The sequence below is a fragment of the Pelodiscus sinensis genome, chromosome 2 (assembly GCF_049634645.1).
Source record: "Pelodiscus sinensis isolate JC-2024 chromosome 2, ASM4963464v1, whole genome shotgun sequence".
NCBI lineage: Eukaryota > Metazoa > Chordata > Testudines > Trionychidae > Pelodiscus > Pelodiscus sinensis.
The window spans coordinates 253,193,592-253,211,102 of NC_134712.1; the positions used below are offsets into that span (position 1 = coordinate 253,193,592).

The 17,511-nt window shown below is 48.4% G+C and overlaps 1 protein-coding gene across 1 annotated transcript in view; it reads right to left on the reverse strand.

The window, feature by feature from the left end:
• Positions 1-10,909, reverse strand: part of WNT3A (Wnt family member 3A) — a 124,272-nt gene extending 113,363 nt beyond the window's left edge. Inside the window, exon 1 of the mRNA XM_075922961.1 lies at positions 10,598-10,909. Coding sequence (XP_075779076.1) covers positions 10,598-10,668 — 71 coding nt within the window. The 5' untranslated portion in view covers positions 10,669-10,909. The remainder of the gene's footprint in view (positions 1-10,597) is intronic.
• Between the last annotated feature and the right edge of the window lie 6,602 nt (positions 10,910-17,511).

A 17,511-nucleotide genomic window follows, 5' to 3' on the forward strand; every position in this document is an offset into this window, starting at 1 on the left:
GCCCAGAGGGTGTGAACATAACAGGGAATCATCCAGTGATCCGTCCTCTGTCATCCATTTTCAACTTCTGACAGAGGCTAGGGAGACCATTCCTACCCATCCTGAATAATAAAGTATTGATGGACCTATCCTCCATGAATATATTTAGCTCTTTTTTGAACCCTGTTAAAGTCCTGATCTCAGGGCCCGTCCGCAACATTTTGGCACCTGAGGCGGGGAGCTCAAATGATGCCCCCATGTCCCTTCGCTTGGGCGAAAACTTTGAAAGGTTTCAATTCTGCCTTCTTCCTGTTCTCCTCCTCTCATGGTACTGCTCGGCTACCTACCCCAATCAAGGAGAACTAACTGCAGCAGACACAGTTTTCTACACTCTGGGTCTACTGGTGCCCCCTCAAAGTCTGGCACCTGAGGCAGCTGCCTCAGTTCACCTCATGGTAAGGCCAGCCCTGCCTGGTCTTCACAACTTCCTTTGGCAAGGAGTTCCACAAGTTGACCGTATGCTGCATGATGAAAAAATTCTTTTCATTTGCTTTAAACCTGCCACCTATTCATTTCATTTGGTGGCCCTCTACAAATACAGAGTGAGATACGGCCCCTGCCCTAAAAAGCTTGCAATGTAGCCAGCCAAAGAGTGGAAAATACAAGCACAGAAAGGAGAAGTATTTGTCTCTAGTTCCTCTGAAAAGGCTTTTTTTCATCAGGAGATCTCAAAGCACTTGCCGGAGGAGGTCAGCGCTGTGATGTTTGTGTGACGGAGTTTGTGGAAAAGGGAAAGCACACAGATTAGAGTCAAGTTTCACACCTGTGGGATGACAGACTGTCTTCTGGTCAGACAGTGAAGCTCAGTATGGAACATTAGAGACCGCAGCCCTACCAAGGGCTAAGGAGAGGAGAAACTGGAGAGAGCTGGGGGAAGACAGGGAAAATATCACCATGATCAAGGCAGGTTCTTGTGAGAGATGAACTGAGGGAGACCTCAGGGTGGAGTGGACAATTTTTATGTAGCTTTGGAGAGGACTTTCTTCTTTACCATCAACTAGGGCAGATCACACCGGACTGGATAAGCATCTTGGCCTGTGAGCAAAGTCTCAGGACATGTGGACAAGGATAAAGCAGTGCAGCAGCGCAAGGCAGGCAGTCAAAATGGGGGTTGCTAGGCAGGCAGGTCAGTGCAACGCTGCTTCTAGAAACAAGGAAATACTAGATTGCGAGTAAAGGTGGTTACACCCCCTTTTACAGATGGGGAAACTGAGGCACGGAGCAGGGAAGGGATTTGCTCAAGGTCACCCAGCAGCAGAAATAAAAGCCACATTTCATGTAGACCCTTTAGACCACACAGATTGTCAGGAATCGAAACTTCAAGGACTGGGTCTAACACTTTGGAAGGCCCGCCAGGGAGAAATTGCTTTCCAGTGGTGAGAGGAAAGGTTAGAAGTCCTGGGTGCTTTGCCTAGCTCTGCCGTGAATTCGTCGCTTGACCCCAGGCCAGGACTCTTACTTCTCTGACTCATCTCTAAAATGGGGATAATGAAAGTTACCTCCTTCACAGAGGGAATCATGACCTGTTAATAAAGTTCTTTGAGACGCGCAGAAGAGACGCATCATATAAATATAAAGGACGAGCAATGGAGGTGTTTTGTGAGTGAGGCTTTATAAGGCACATGGTCTCCCAAAAAGAAATGATTCACTTTTTCTTTCTTGGATAAAACCCCACTTCTCCTCCCCGGCTTCAACTTCCATGTGGCTTTTGTTTGTTTTTTGCCAATTCATCTACACACCGAAAAAATTAGCTTGAAACTGAAAAAGAGCAAACACGAGGCCGCAGTAGGAGAGCCCAGGATCTACGGTGATTGGACCAAATCCTAAGTGAATAACTAATAGCTTCTTTTTGAGAAGGCACTTGGCAGTCTGGAAGATTCCCAGAGCTCTCCCTGTTTAAAACAAGGACGAGTCTGTGGATAATCTTGCTTCAGTTCCTGTCCCTCTCAAAAGCTTCTGGCATGAATTTGGTCATCTCACTTAATTGCTCGGTGCCTCGGTTTCTCCTCTGTAAAATGGGCTTAAGATCTGTGATTTCTGTTGCCCTTTGTCTGGTTACACCGCAAGTTTTCCCTCTGACTATATTTGTACAACATCTGGCAAAATGGAATCCTGAGCTCAGCTGTCCATGTCAGCTGTTGCTTGTGAGCTTTTTAATGTACAGGATTCATTTAGCCTATTACTGAAATGCAGCCACCTCTGGAGTAGAACACAGCAGCTTGCTCAACAGCACACAGCCACACTAGCCAACAGGACAGGAAATGAAGAGAGATACCGACCCCTATAAAGAAAAACAGCTGTATGGATGGATATTTGAGAGATTGCTTAGATGCTCTTATGCCAACAGACACTGCTAAGACTGCTGCTTGAGTGTCCTGCCTCTTCACTCACCAAAGAATGACCGTCTCTCACTTAGTATGGTCAGTGGCTGTCAAATCTCAACGTAGGTCTGCAGAGGACTCCATATGCCGAGTCAAAACTTGGACCAATTGGGTTTGCATTAAAAAAAAAATCCACGCTTCTTTGTAGAGGGAGGGGGCGAGTCTGCTCTGATCCACTCCTGGTTCAATGTGGAGTCACACCACTGAGAGTGGAGTCACAGCCAAGCAAAAGCAATCCGGCTCACAGAATCCGTGAATCCGGCCCACAGCACTCAAGTGAACACCTGGCCCTGTCATCACTGTTCTGTAAAGCCATGCAGTCAGGGGAGAACTCCCGGAGCTACATCCCGCCCGCAGCTAAACCTCTGCAAATCTGGAGCCTCGCCTTCGAACGACTCGGATTTCTGCCGACACGACGGAGACCAACAAACCAGCTCCCTGTGCTTACCTGAATCCTAGAAACAGACACCAAAGGATCCATTAGCTCATCCATTCCATTCCCGAGGGGCTGTTGCGGGGTTGTTTCCTACTGCATAGTTTGAAGGGCTTTGTCCAATCTAGTTTTAATTACATAACTCAATAGATGGGGCTTTCACTACTTTGCTTGATCACTGCTCCACAATCCAACACAGCTCTCTGCAAGGGTGTCTTTCCTGAGACAGGTTGCACCTCTCTAGTCCGGCAACCTTGGGACCTGACCGGTGCTGAACCAAAGAATTTGCCGGTTCACGGGAGGTCAATATTGTCTAGCAGCATCACCAGCACTTCTACTACTGGCTGGGCTCTTAGAAGACATTTGGGATAAATCAGAGCTAAATCACAATGTAGAACAGGGAGAGCCAGGACTGGGAGCTGTAAACAAACTTTATGGGACAGTGGGAAACTTGGCCACACCCATGCTAAGTAGATACTCAGTTAAGTAATATCGTGCTGGACCACGGATGTTGCCAGACCAGAGAGCGCCGGACTAGGGAGGGTCAACCTGATATCCAGCCTGTTTTTCCTTTGGGAATCTCCTCCCTTTACCTTGAGTTTTGTACTGCTTTTCTATCATGCCACACAGTTAGGGATCACTCTGCCTTCAGAGCCTTATGGGTCCTACTTCTCGTCCCTTTGCTCAGACAGGATATGGAGTGAACATAAGAACCACATCTATCTATCTATCTATCTATCTATCTAGCTAGCTTGCTCAGAGGCCAGTGTCCCCTGCAGAGGACGTATTTGGGCCCCACTAGCATTCCTGATCGCATGGTGTCACATCAAACATGTCTGTCTCAGATGCTTTTTCTTTGGTTCAACTTACTGTGTTGTGTTTCTGCCTCTCTATAAATCCATGGTACGCCCACATCTTGAATACTGCATATAGATGTGGTCACCTCATCTCAAAAAAGATATCTTGGCATTGGAAAAGGTTAGAAAAGGGCAATAAAGATGATGCGGGGTTTGTCAGAGGCCCCATATGAAGAGAGATTAAAAAAGACTGGACTTTTCAGCGTAGAAAAGAGGAAACTCGGGCGATAGGATAGAGGTCTATAAAATCATGACTGGTGTGGAAAAAGTGAATAAGGAAAAGTTATTTACTTGTTCCCATAATATAAGAACGAGGGGTCACCAAATGAAATGAATAGGCAGCAGGTTTAAAACAAACATAAGGAAGTTTTTCTTCAAGCAGTGCACAGTCCACCTGTGGAACTCCTTGCCAGAGGATGTGGTGAAGGCTAGAACTTGAACAGGGTTCAAAAAAGAGCTTGATAAGTTCATGGAGGTTAGGTTGATCAATGGCAAGTAGCCAGGATGGGTAGGAATGGTGTCCCTAGCCTCTGTTTGTCTGGTAATGGATGACAGGAGAGGGGTCATGCGATGATTCCCTGTGGTATTCACTCTGGGACATCTGGCAATGGCCACTCTCGGCAGACAGGATACTGGGTTAGTTGGACCTTTATTCTGACCCAGTCTGGCCATTCTTATGGAGGGGCCTTGAGAAGCACCTTAAGCAGACCAGGAGACATTGCAGGTGTAGAGCTGACTGTTTGAACCCTACCCCAATCTCTGCACAGCCTGGAGTTTCCCTTTCTGCCTGCTCTACACTCCCTGTTTATGCCCTGGGACAACAGGGAGCAGCACGGAAGCAGGAAGCTGATAATGGCTTCCCTTATACCTGATCATAGCCCTTCCGAAACCAATCCTGCAATCACTGGCCCAGGGTCGGCTCACCCGGAGCTCATTGCAGGATGAGGGCCCCAACCAGTAATTCCAATTCCATTGCAGAAGTGTGTACAGAATCTCACCCAACATCAGCAGTAGGATGCAGGTGGTGAAATGGAACAACCAGCTCCCCACCGGTATCACTCTCCATGTCATAGATCATGACGAGAAGCCTTTGTTTTCTGTGTACTGTACCTTTACCTCACCAGCTACTCTGCTTTCTCCAGAAATAAGGTAGCAATTTAGTGCTCAGTTCCATGCAGATGTCTGGAGACAAACACTCTGCTCTCAGAGAGAGACTTTACATTTGTTCTTTCTTGTTCTGTTTTGCTGTCTTATTTTAAAGCACAGACCATGTTTGCTGAAAGTGCCTGTTTGCTCCTCATATTGCACCACGCTTCCCTTCCCCCAGCTTCCCTCTCCTCTAGCCTTGGCTGATGCAGCATGGGCCCTGTGTTATTTACATATAAAAGTTTTTATATAAGAGCTAATGGATGTTAGTTTTCCTTCTCAATTAATCCTGCCAGTCTCTTTAATAATTCTCTCTATGCAGTCCTAGTAACACTTTAGGGTCGTTGATGGAACTTTAACAAATCCAATGAATTCTTCATTATGTGTACTGTTTGTTTACATAGTATGGACATGGCATACCAGCCAGGCAGTGAAACCAGACTCAGGGTGCGTTTTGCTGATGTGAACAGTCACTTCCATGGTGCTATTTTGCCTGGATCTGATAGTCACGCAGGGCAATCAACCATTCAGTCTAAACATGCTCTATTCATGAAATGACCTCCTACGCACAGTATGTTTTCACTTATTGGGTCATATCTGTATTTGGTACATAGAGACCAAGTTTTTCTCTCTCTTTGTACAGCACCTAACACACTAGGGCACTGATTCATGCCTACGGATCTCTAGTACTACAGTAATACAAATACCAAACAACGATTGTTATTAATAATGTTAATAGAAACACTCACTCCATCTCCCCACGCAGCCCACTGAAAAAAGGATAGGAAACTTCTGCAGTATACTGGCAAAGTATTCCTTTGATGGCTGGGCCACTAGAAGCAAAAAGTCTCCTTCTACTGCTACCTAATGGGAGCATCTCTTTTAGCACAAGTAGTAGAGTTCTGTGCTAGGGAAGGCCAGGTGGCAAGTGTTTGGCTTCCGTGTAGCACATGGGAAAGCTCCCAGGGATCTTAGTGGGAACAGGATCACGCCCTCAGTAAGGCTCAAAGCTTTGTACACTAGGAAACTGACCCATCACTAACAACAGCCGTCAGCATCTAGTCTCTCATGGCTAAAAACAACTGAGCTGGCAGGCAGAATAGACTATTTAGGAGTTTCCATCTCATGCCCTCGGACCTCACTAATACACGTCCTCCGAGACACCCATTGCTGTAAGTAAAGGGCACTGCACTGCTTTCTAGCATGTATGTTAGGAACTTGCCAGCACTTTAAAATCCTAACAGTAGCCCCGAGTGAAATGCTTGCATTTTTTCTTTTAAAAAAGATATTTCAAGATCTAACTTGCCTTCATTTTAAAAAATGTTTGGGGAAAAAAAAAATAAGAAAGACACTCACATTTACCATAATTATTAATCAGCTAGATGCATTTGCTGGGAATATATCTGGGCGAGTTAAATTTGCTTTTCACCTAACAAGTCATGCATCTCTGTACAGAAGCAGAAACTACATCCATCTCAATTGACATGAATGCTTCATTCCCATGCAGGGCTAAGATAGTATGACGATCTATTTCACAGGATAGATAGATAGATAGATAGATAGATAGATAGATAGATAGATAGATAGATAGATAGATAGATAGATAGAAATCACTCCAACACACATACAATACAACACACACACACCCGCTACACTCACAGAATACGTCTACACTGCACAGCTATTTTGGGATACTTTCAGTAACCCAAAATAGCTACCCCATGTCTACACAAGCTGCCCGTTATTTCAAAATATTTTTCGAAATAATGGACATGCTGGTAAACCTCATTGCACAAGGGTTAAGGGATGGCTCAAAGTAGAGTGTTATTTCAAAATTTGGCACTCTGTAGAGGAACCAAATTTCAAAATAAGCTATTCTGAAATAGATTTTAAATAAGGCTGTGTCTACATTGGCACCCTTTTCTGGAAAAGGGATGCTAATGAGACACTTTGGAATTGCAAATGCCGCGGGAGATTTCAATATCCTTCGCGGCATTTGCATGAACATGGCTGCCACTTTTTTCCAGCTTGGGGTTTTGCCGGAGAAAAGCGCCAGTCTAGATGGGATCTTGCGGAAAATAAACCCTTTTCCGGAAGATCCCTTATTCCTACTTTCAAGTATATTTAAATCCCCCGCGGCATTTGCAATTCCGAAGTGTCTCATTAGCATCCCTTTTCCGGAAAAGGGTGCCAATATAGACACAACCCAAGAGATGCAATTTGCACAGCGCAAATTATGTCTCTTATTTCAAGTTTAGGATGCTGTGTAGATACACCCCATGGCTATGTCTACACTGCACGCTTATTTCGAAATAACACAGTGTGCGTCTACACAGCAAGCCCATTATTTTCAGATAGTTTCAAAATAGCGAGCTTCTTACTCAGACTTCTGTAACCCTCATTTCAAGGGAAGGTGAAAGAAGAGCATACTTCCTGCTCAGTAGACAGTACCAAAAGCCGAATTAAGCTATTTTGACTTCAGCTACACAACTGAGGTAGCTCAAGTTGCATAGCTTAATTCGACTTTTGCCCTGCTGTGTAGACATGCCCATTTGTTGCAAAAAATATCAGTGTGTGGTGTATATACCAGCCCTCCTGGGGAAACCCAAATCTGACACAACCCCCTCCTTTTTTCTGCCCTCCACTCTACCTTGGGACTTGGGCGGCGGCTTTTGTTTTCCTTTGGAAAGGTAAAGACTCGTCCCACCCGGTGCATACGCCTGCCCCTTCAGCGCAACGCCGGGAGTCTAAGCTGGCCTGGGAACAAAGGTGCCTGGGTGGGGATTCAGGCAGGGAACAGGCCAACCGGGAAAAGACCCCGAATCAACATTTCCTTTGCAATCCCAAGCCCCGAGGGGGTGTCTCGCTGCGCTGGAAAAGGGGATGGCGAAAACGGTTGCGTTGCATCCGATCTCACGCCGGTTCCTGCTGCATGTTCTACCCCTCCCCCCAGATACACACCCCAGCCCTGGGAACAAGAAGTGATGCTCTAACTACCTGGCAGGAACCTCCCGTGCGGTGCAGCAGAGAAACGAGCAATCAAGGTCTTTTCTCCGCCCTCCCCTCCCCCAGTGATTTGGAACTTTGGCTGCAGCTGATCTCCGGGACGCTCCGGGAGGGACTGTCGATCTGCGACCCCACCTCTTTTTCCCTGGCGTGGGTGACAAGGGAATATTTATGTCGGCCCCGGTGGAATGCATTTCCTTCTCCAATCAGGAATGCAGCAGGGAGCTGCTAATTATAAGTTAGATGGAGGCTGTGAATAAAAGCGCGCTGGTTAATGCTTCCAGTCCAGGTGTTCGGGTCGTTTGCCTTACCAAGACCGTATTTGCATTTTATGGCCCTGCTCCCATTCACACGAATTCCCCGGCTTCAGACATACCTGAAATAGTCGGGGGGACTGCCTTCGCGACCCCCCTTCCTCGCCCCTCAGCTGCCCACAGGGAGAACAGACGCGGGGAGGCGACCGCACGAATGATGAACCACAACGCGCAGCCTTGTGGCACCTTAGAGACTAGCCAAAAATAGCTATAGGATCACGAGCTTCCCTCGGCAAAGCCCACTTCAAAAGAGGCGCTGGAGGGAGGGGAAAAAACTGGGAACCCAGAATGTATCATAGAAAAAAAAAAAAAACCAGCCTCTTCCCCCACCGCCTTCCCCTAACCGTCGATCACATCTCAAAATAAGTCGCAGTTTCACTTCGCTGGCGGCGCGCGATTTTCACCCCGGGCATGTTCAAGGGAGTGGGCAGCACGCGCTCCGAGAGAGTATGACTGCAGGGATTGGTGTAAACGAGAGCGAGCGCGCAAAAGTCACTGAAAATTCTATCTGCGCCCGCGCACCCAGGGCGCACGATTTTCTTTAAAAGTCTCTGGGCGTTACAAGTACAAGCGGCCTGCCTTCCTTGCACACACACAGGCAGAGGCAGCCCAGAGCTTACACCGCTTTCCGGGGCAAGTTTACTGGGACCCACCGCACCTCCCCACCATCAGCTGATTCTTGCGCGCTGAGCAATGGCAGAGGCTCATCGCCTGGCTAAAAGCGCCCTTGCGTTTGCGCCCTGCGCCTCGCGAAGGGACCAATTTCAAAGCAGGACCCATCTCGGCGAGGGTTTCCCTTGCTCCAATTTCCTAGCCTTGGTAATTACTCGATCTGCAGCTACATGCCTCCTGGAGAACCCTTTCCTTCCAATGGCTTTTGGTAGGGGAGCGCTCGGATGAGCGCTTAAAGGGAGAGGCTGCAACCTTCAACCGGCCTCTTCTGGGTGTCTCCTCCAGAATCCAAGCCCGGAATCGAGCCGAGGCTGGGGGGCTGGAATCAAAGAACTGCAGGGAAAGTTACGAGTGAAAAAGGACTCCCCTCGTCTCCTAGACAGCTCGCTTTCGCGGGGGGAAATCTGGCCCTTCCTCTCTCACACCTGCTCTGTCTGCGTCCCAGCTGGGCTCTGGGAAAGCGGTGGAGTTTGGGGGCATGATTAATCCCGGTGGCTCAGACACACACCCACGCCCTGGCATTGCAAAGTTGCTCGCTGGAGACGGATGCACCTTGCCCCTTTCGCCCCCCTCTGTACAGCCAGTGGGGGTCCAAAAGCAACGCAGAAGGGGGAGGGGGAAAAAAAGCTAAATTCAGGCGAAACAAGAAGGGGAGGTTTAGCTCTGTTTCCAGCCGCTTTCCGACGGATCTACCACGGACCTGGGCTGTGCCCGCCCGCCGTGTTCTCAAGCATGTTTCACCCTGCAAAGGAGAGCCCCAAATTGAAAGGAAAACTTGGGGGAGAGGGGTCCGTTTTCCTAATGGCATTATTTTGGTTTGGAGGGGCAAAGAGCCACAACACACATTTGTTTGGGTGCCCGATCCCTCCTGTTTTCTGTCTCCTCTGGCCAGAGGATACAAGGGGCAGAAACCTAAACGCGATTCTGGCTTATCTGCCCCTTTTCCTGGCCTAAGAAAATGGCCATTTTTCCGCCTACAAATGATCTTTTCGGACGGCCTTGCCGCCTCGCTGCCCTATCGAAAGGGGCCCGATTCTGCTCCGAATCCTCATTCGATTTATCCCCCGGATTTTATCCCCGCAAAACCGGCCCGTTCCCCCTCAAGATTCCGGGCACAAAAAACTTCTCCACCCAGCCCATAATCTACACGGCAAGCTCTATAATATAAAAGTCTAGCGAGAGAAATCAACTTAGTCCCATTCCTAATCAATTTTCTATCAATTCCCTTCCCTGCGTCTCTTTACATAACGAGTCCAGGTTGTCCTGTCTTGTGTTACCAGTTTATTTGCTTGATTTTTTTTTTACATATTCCTTAAAGCAAGGGAAAAAATGTTTTCCTACTCCACCCCCCTTCCTTCCACCTGACTAGCTCAAAACCACCTTGAAATGCTCATGTCAACTTGTATCATCTCTTTAATTCAGTCAGTGCCTTTTGTTCTTTCCAGACGGGGATCAAAGCACTACAACGACAACAAAATAACTTTGGAAATCTCCCCCTTTTGCAGCAGAACAACAAGCGGTCAGGTACAACCCAGTCCTAATCAACAACGGGAATGTATAAACAAAAGATCTGAAATGTGGATTAAAAAAAAAAAGGGAAAAAAAACTTTCTGGCGTTGGAACAATTCCACTTTTTTTAGTTAAGTGGCAACGAATAGAGTGACCCTAAAAGCAGGAGTCGCAAATAAAATCCGAGGAGACAGAAAAACTCCTTGTAAATGAAAAGAAGAAGAATTCGAATTTACTTACCACCAGATTGGGTAGCTTGACATGGCTTGACTCAACCCACAAAGGAACAGGCAATATCCAAAACAGCCCATCGCCAAAAGTGGAGGAAAAGTTTGGGTAATTCAAAGGGTTGCCAACGTTTTTCTTGCTTGTGATTGACGAGTCAGGATTTTAATGATTAAAAAAAAAACACCCCCCACACACAATCAGATCAAATGAACTCAGCCCAAGCAGGTAAATAAACCTCTCTCTTCCTTCCCCAACTCCTCTCGAGAAAAAAAAAATCGCAGAGAGGTAAAAAACTCTTCTCTCAGCCAAGACACTGAAGGCAAATATTAAAAAAAAAAAAAAAAAAAAAGTTTGAAGTAGTTCTCCTTAGAAGGATCCAATCAGCACTTATTGCCAAAGGGAAAATTCGTATGCTTCCACTGGTTCTGTCAATCAGGAACGGGAAGACAGGAATGAGCTAATTGCGAGGAGATAGTGTTTTAATACTCATTAGGGGCATGTTGGCCCACAAGCCAGAGAGATAAAAAGTAGTTTTAAAAAGGGGGAGGAAGATTTAGGGGGTTTAAATAGCTGGGGGGGGGGGAACCCCTGTGGATTAGGGTAGCTATAACAACCTGTCCGGATTTCACTCCCTGGGTAGAAGCTACTAAAATGCAAAACCCCATAAATCGGTGAGGTTATATCGGGTGTGTGTTTGTTTTCACTTGCTCGGGCTGTCCTTTTCTACCCCCCTGTCTTCCTTTTCCTCGCAGCGGCCGTCTGAGACGTTGGAACGAAATTTGGAGAAACTCCCCCCCCCCCTTTTTTATTGCTCTTCTTCCCTCTTTTGCATAAAAAAGAGGATTTTTTCACACCCTCTTTTCCCACCCGCCGGACATCCAAAAGCTCCAGACCTCTGCTAAGAAACCAGCCCCCTCCTACTCATTGGGAGCCCCCTAATTATTGAAAAGATCCACCCAGTGAATTTTGCCTGCACCTAAAATGACTTCATCCAGCCGATCCACCCGAATCGAGGATGAGTAAACGATCTAGTTTGTTTCGTTGTCGCTTGTAACAATTTGTGTTGGGATTTTTTTTGGATGGGGGGGGGGGGTTAGAGTGTGTTGTCATCTGCATGAAACCACCGTTCTTCTTGCAACATCATTAAAAACCCCTAAAAAAGCTGGGACAGGTGGCTTGATTTTTCTCTGATTTGGAGCTCTATTGATGGAAAAACATCCAGCTGGTTTGGAGGCTCGCAGGGAGGGACTTGGGTGGGTAGGAACTGCACCCAAGCAGGGCTGTTTTTTTTTTTAATGCTGACTTTGATATGACAGGGGCTTTCCCTGCTTGTTAGCAAGACAGCGGTAGAGACCAGGGAGAGAGAGAGGCTGGACTGGCGGAGTTTCTCCGTCGCTGATGAAAGTTACAACCATGCTCCGATTACTTTTTTAAACTATGTTTACTGGAGGGCCGCTTTAGATCTGATTCCGGTTTAAACCACACGGTTAATTTGCCTTCGGACCCAGGAGGGTAGAGCTATTTCGTCCCGATCCAGACGCCCAAGCAAAGGACAAATTCGTAGTAACTCCAACTGAGGGAATAAACCCAGACGAAATTGACCAGGCGATGCACCTCAGTCTAGGGTGTCTGGAACGGGCCTGATGCGGGAAGGGGGAAGTTTTGCGAGCATCGAGGGCTTCATATTTGGAGGAGGAGGTAGAAAGAGGATCTTTGTTCCTGGCCTGCCAAGGAATGAGAATAGGCGGCTGGAAATCGAGGTGACAGGGCCAGTTTTGCTAGATCGAATCACCCCCACTGGATTGGATGTTAGCAGTTGGTGTTTAGTTCGCTGAGCTGATGGGTTGTCGAGTTTTATTATTATATTTCTATCCCCCGCATAGTGCCTCCTCTAAGGGGACCCGGAGTTGCTCTCCCTCCCTTCTTTTACTGTCATAAATTGGGAGGTTCCCCCTCTTTTTTATCCACGCATCCGAGGAAGTGGATTTTGCCCACGAAAACTCATGAATCTATCTATCTAATCCACACAGGGTGTGTTAGTCTCTAGAGTACCTCTATATAGCAGCCCTATTGGGAATAACAAAGAGCATGTCTACACGGCAAGCCATTATTTCAAAATACTGTCCGGTGGGACAAAATACTCTTTCAGCAGGGCTACTCTAGACTGGCATGATTTTCTGGAAATGGTTTTAACAGAAAAGTTTTCCATTAAAAGCATTTGCGGAAAAGAGCATCTAGATTGGCATGGACGCTTTGCCAATCTAGACGCACTTTTCCCCAAAAAAGCCCTGATGGCCATTTTTGCGATCGGGGCTTTTTTGCGGAAAACAAATCTGAGTTGTCTACGCTGGCCCTTTTGCGCAAAAGTGTTGCTCAAAAGGACTTTTGCCTGAACAGGAGCAGCATAGTATTTCCGCAAGAAGCACTGATTTCTTACAGTAGGAAGTCAGTGCTTTTGCCGAAATTCAAGCGGCCAGTGTAGACAGCTGGCAAGTTTTTCCAGAAAAGCGGCTGATTTTCCGGAAAAACTGGCCAGTCTAGACACAGCCCAGGAGTCAGGGAAGTCAGAGGAAGAGCACTCTTCCTTCGACTTCCTCCTGGGTAGACAGTGCCACAAGCCAAATGAAGCGATTTTGACTTCAGCTACACAGTTGAGTTGCGTAGTTGTTTATATGGAGAGATACCTATCTCATAGAGCTGGAAGGGACCTTGAGAGGTCATCAAGTCCAGTCCCCTGCCCTCACAGCAGGACCAAGAACCATCCCTGAGAGATGCCCCAGATCCAGCGTAACTTGACTTTTGCCCTGGTGTGTTGATGTGCCCTAAGGTGTTACAGGACTACTGGGTTTTTTTAAGGAGGAGGAGGAACCATTGTAAGGACTTTCCCTGTGTCTTAGCGAAAATCCCACCCAAGTATAGCCTTGAGTGCCCCTAGGCATCCAATGGAGGGAATTTCTCTGTCTGTTCCCCCCCCCCCCAAGGAAGTCGCTCCTAGAGCAGACTAGGAGGCTTACATACCCTCCCCTCTCAGTGTCCAAGTGACAGCTGCTCTGCCTCCCAGCCCAGCCTGTGCCCGGAGAAGTTGGCTGCGGGGTCTCTTGGCAAATCACCACCAAGGCCCATTGCTTTGTTTCTTGGGGGAGGGTGGTGGTTTAAACAGAGGCTCCCTATGGAAATATCACAGGGTGCTCAGGCCCCTTCCACTCACCGAATGGATCCAAAGGTGCAAATTCAGCATAAAAATGGCTGTACTGGATCACACCAAAGGTCCACGTAGCCCAGTGTCCTGCCTGTCTTCCAACAGCGGCCAACACCAGGTGCACCAGAGGGAGTGAACAGAACAGGGAATCAAATGATCTCTCCCCTGTCATCCATTCCCAGCTTCTGGCAAACAGAAGCTAGGGAGGCCATTCCCACCAATCCTGGCTCATAGCCATTGATGGACCTAGCCTCCATGAATTTATCTAGTTCTTTTTTGAACCCTGTTAAAATCCTGGTCTTCACAACATCCTCTGGCAAGGAGTTCCACAGATTGACCGTGTGCTGCATGAAGCAAAACTTCCTTTTTGTTTGTTTTAAACCTGCTATCTATTGATTTCATTTGGTGACCCCTAGTTCTTATGTTATGAGAACAAGTCAATAACTTTTCCTTGTTCCTTTTCTCCATACCAGTCATGGTTTTATAGACTGCTATCAACCTCCCCCTCCCCCCCCCCACTTAGTCTCCTCTTTTCTAGGATGAAAAATCCCAGTCTTTTTAATCTCTCCTCATACTGCAAGCAGGGTTCTCCTAGCTTGTTAGGGAAGGTGGCGACAGCCCAATAAATACATAAAACAGCCCAGTGGATCCTCTTGATTTACCAGGGCTTCTTTTACAGCCCTGCTATTCATTCCTCACCCCTCCCCACTTATTTTTCATTCCACCCTTCCCGGGGCTGTCCTGGCCCTCAGCAATCCCCCAGGATATGTGGGAATGACTTTGGCCACTGTTGAAGCATCCTTTGGAAGGGTCCACGCCAAGGAGCAGAGCTTTCGAGACAGCCTCGCAGGACAAATGCATCACCGGGATTAAGACCTGCACCACAACCTGCTGTAGGCCCACCTGGCTGACTTCATTTCAATCTCCCCCGCTTCATTAGCATAAAAATGGCTGCCGCTTTTTTCCGGCACGGAGCTTTGCCGGAGAAAAGCGCCAGTCTAGACGCTGATCTTTCGGAAAACAAAGCCTTTTCCAAAAGATCCCTTATCCGTTATTTCAAGAGGGATAAGGGATCTTTTGGAAAAGGCTTTATTTTCTGCAAAATCAGTGTCTAGACTGGCACTTTTCTCCGGCAAAACTCCGTGCCGGAAAAAAGCGGCAGCCATTTTTATGCTAATGAAGCGGGGGAGATTGAAATCCCCGCTTCATTAGCAATTGCGATGTGTCTAATTTACATCCCTTTTCCGAAAAAGGGATGTCGTCTAGACGTAGCCTGGTGCCACACCCAGCAGAAGGGGGGGAGGGTATTTCCCAAGATGCCTTGGTGTTAAGGAGCTAGTGGGAAGCCAGCTAATGGAAAATAACAGCAGTAGCGGTTAGGGTGATTAATAATATTGCGGTTGTCGCTGATTCGCATTAGCCTACAAAGCAGGGGTAGGCAAAGGGAACTCCGCAGCCCACCGAGTGGGTTGATCCAGCCTGCAGACACCCTGCCGCTCTTCCCTCCCCAGGCCAATCAGCAGCAGGGCTGACTCTACGTGCGCCACGCCCCTAGTAGGGCGGGGGCAGAGTGGGAGGGGACTTCACATGCTTTCTCCTGCCCCCAGGTTCTGATAGGGCTGGGGGTGGGGAGAGCGTGCAAAGTCTCCTCCCTCCGCCAGGGGCACAGGTGGCTAGAGGGAACTGGCAGCTGATCAGAACAGCTGGTGGTTCTCCCCGCAGGGGTAGGGGCAAAGACTTTACATGCTCCCCCTACCCCAGGCCAATCAGGGTCTGTGGGGGAGCATGGAAATGCCCTGGCCCCGCCCCTTCTGGGGCAGCCTGGGGCTACTTCAAAAATGTCTGAAGTGGCCCCCCCATCTGAAATTCTTGACCACCCCAGCTCTACGGAGATCATTTTAAGACCCGATTCTGTATCAACGGGACCGTTTCCACTGGCTTCGCATCACTTGGGTCAAGGTGTGTTGCTGCTTTTTCTGTCCATCTTTGGTCCTCTCGGAGGGCCCGACCCTTCACAGACACCCACTAATCTTGACGCGGGCTGTGCTTAGCCCCATTGGTTTCAAGCGAACGGCTTTGCGCAGCGGGGCTACCGAAATTTGGGTCGGGATCGGGCCCCTCGCTGCTGTAACTTAGGGCAGACTCAGGGTACATCTAGACTACATGGCTCCGTCGACGGAGCCATGTAGATTTGTTGTTTTGGAAAAGGGAAATGAAGCCGCGATTTAAATGATCGCGGCTTCATTTACGTTTACATGGCTGCCGCACTGAGCCGACAAACAGCTGATCAGCTGTTTGTCGGCTCGCGCGCTAGTCTGGACGTTCCCCCTGTCGACATCAAAGCCCTTTGTCGGCAGCCCTGGTAAACCTCATTCCACGAGGTTTAATCTACATGCCTCTGCCGACAGAGGCATGTAGTCTAGACACAGCCTCAGTGTCCTGGCAGAAAGGCGTTGCGTTTTTTGTTTGAACTCAAGCAGTCTGTGGTTAAAACACAGCAGACAGGAACCAGGTCCCCAGCAGGGTGTAAATCAGCCACTGAAGTCAATGGAGTTACCCTGCTTTGCACCCACTGTTTGGCCTGGCCCGACGGCCTTCCTTTTATGACCTCAAGGTAGTTATTTATGGGCCGAGTCTTGCACTCCTGAAGGCACTGCCAGTTTTGCTGTGGACCTCAATAGGGGCCAGAGTGGGCCCCGAAGGGCTCCCTACCTCAGTTTCCCCCCTCTGTAAAAGGAGAACATAAATATTAACCCGCCATCCTGGGGATGCTGCAAGAACGAGTCCCTGCATGTTTGAAATCTTCTGTGCAAGGGTGCAATGGTCACGGGAACCTGCATTGCTTGGCTGGCAAGCGGTACGTGGAGAAGGTGGTGAATTAGCTTAGCCAGCCAAGGGCTCAGACAGTTTAGCTACCAGATGCAAGGACCGAGTTGGGCTCCAAGAGACTCAGGTTCCATTCTTGGGTCAGCCAGAGTGACCACCCGGCCCTTTTGGGGCAAGGGCTGGGTGGTCTGCATCTGTATGGGGCTTAGATCCCTGTCTTGGCTCAGGCTTCGGGGATCCAGTAATACACGGGTGGCCAACCCGTGGCTCTTCAAAGAAAAAATTGCGGCTCCCGCACCTGCAGCTCTGAAAGGGGCAGCGTGTTTCTGTCTGCACGGGATGCCGGTGCAGACTTCAAAATGGCCCCTTTAAAAGGGCAATGCCCACTCTGCTTTTAAAAGGACTGTGGCTGCCTTCCCCATCCCTCCCTTTTTTTTTTGCTCAACAACTTTTTTCCCTTGGCTCTTTGCGCTGTATCCACCACTGTTTTGGCTCTTCATCTGTAACAGATTGGCCACCCCTGCAGTAATATAATTAATAGGTCAGTAAGCCGAATTCTCCCCATTGTAGAGATGGGAAAAGTGAGGCAGGGAACGGTTATGTGGCTGGACTGCACTGGATCGGCATTGAAATAACTGAAAGGCAGTGCCCTGGCCTTCTGGGAAGAGCACTCCTGGGGGAAATTCGGTACAGGGAACCGGCTGGAGGTCCTGAGAGGGCGTTCACTCAAGGGGGAGGAGTCTGGGACCGCAATGGACCAGTGGGGGAATGGCCTTTTGATGGCATGGAACAAAGCATCCAGAAAGCCAGATTCTTGTGACAGGCTCCCCCACCAATGTGCAAAGTGCTCTACCCTCTGCATTTCCCTGAAAAACATCTCCTTCACGGGGAGGAGGAGGGG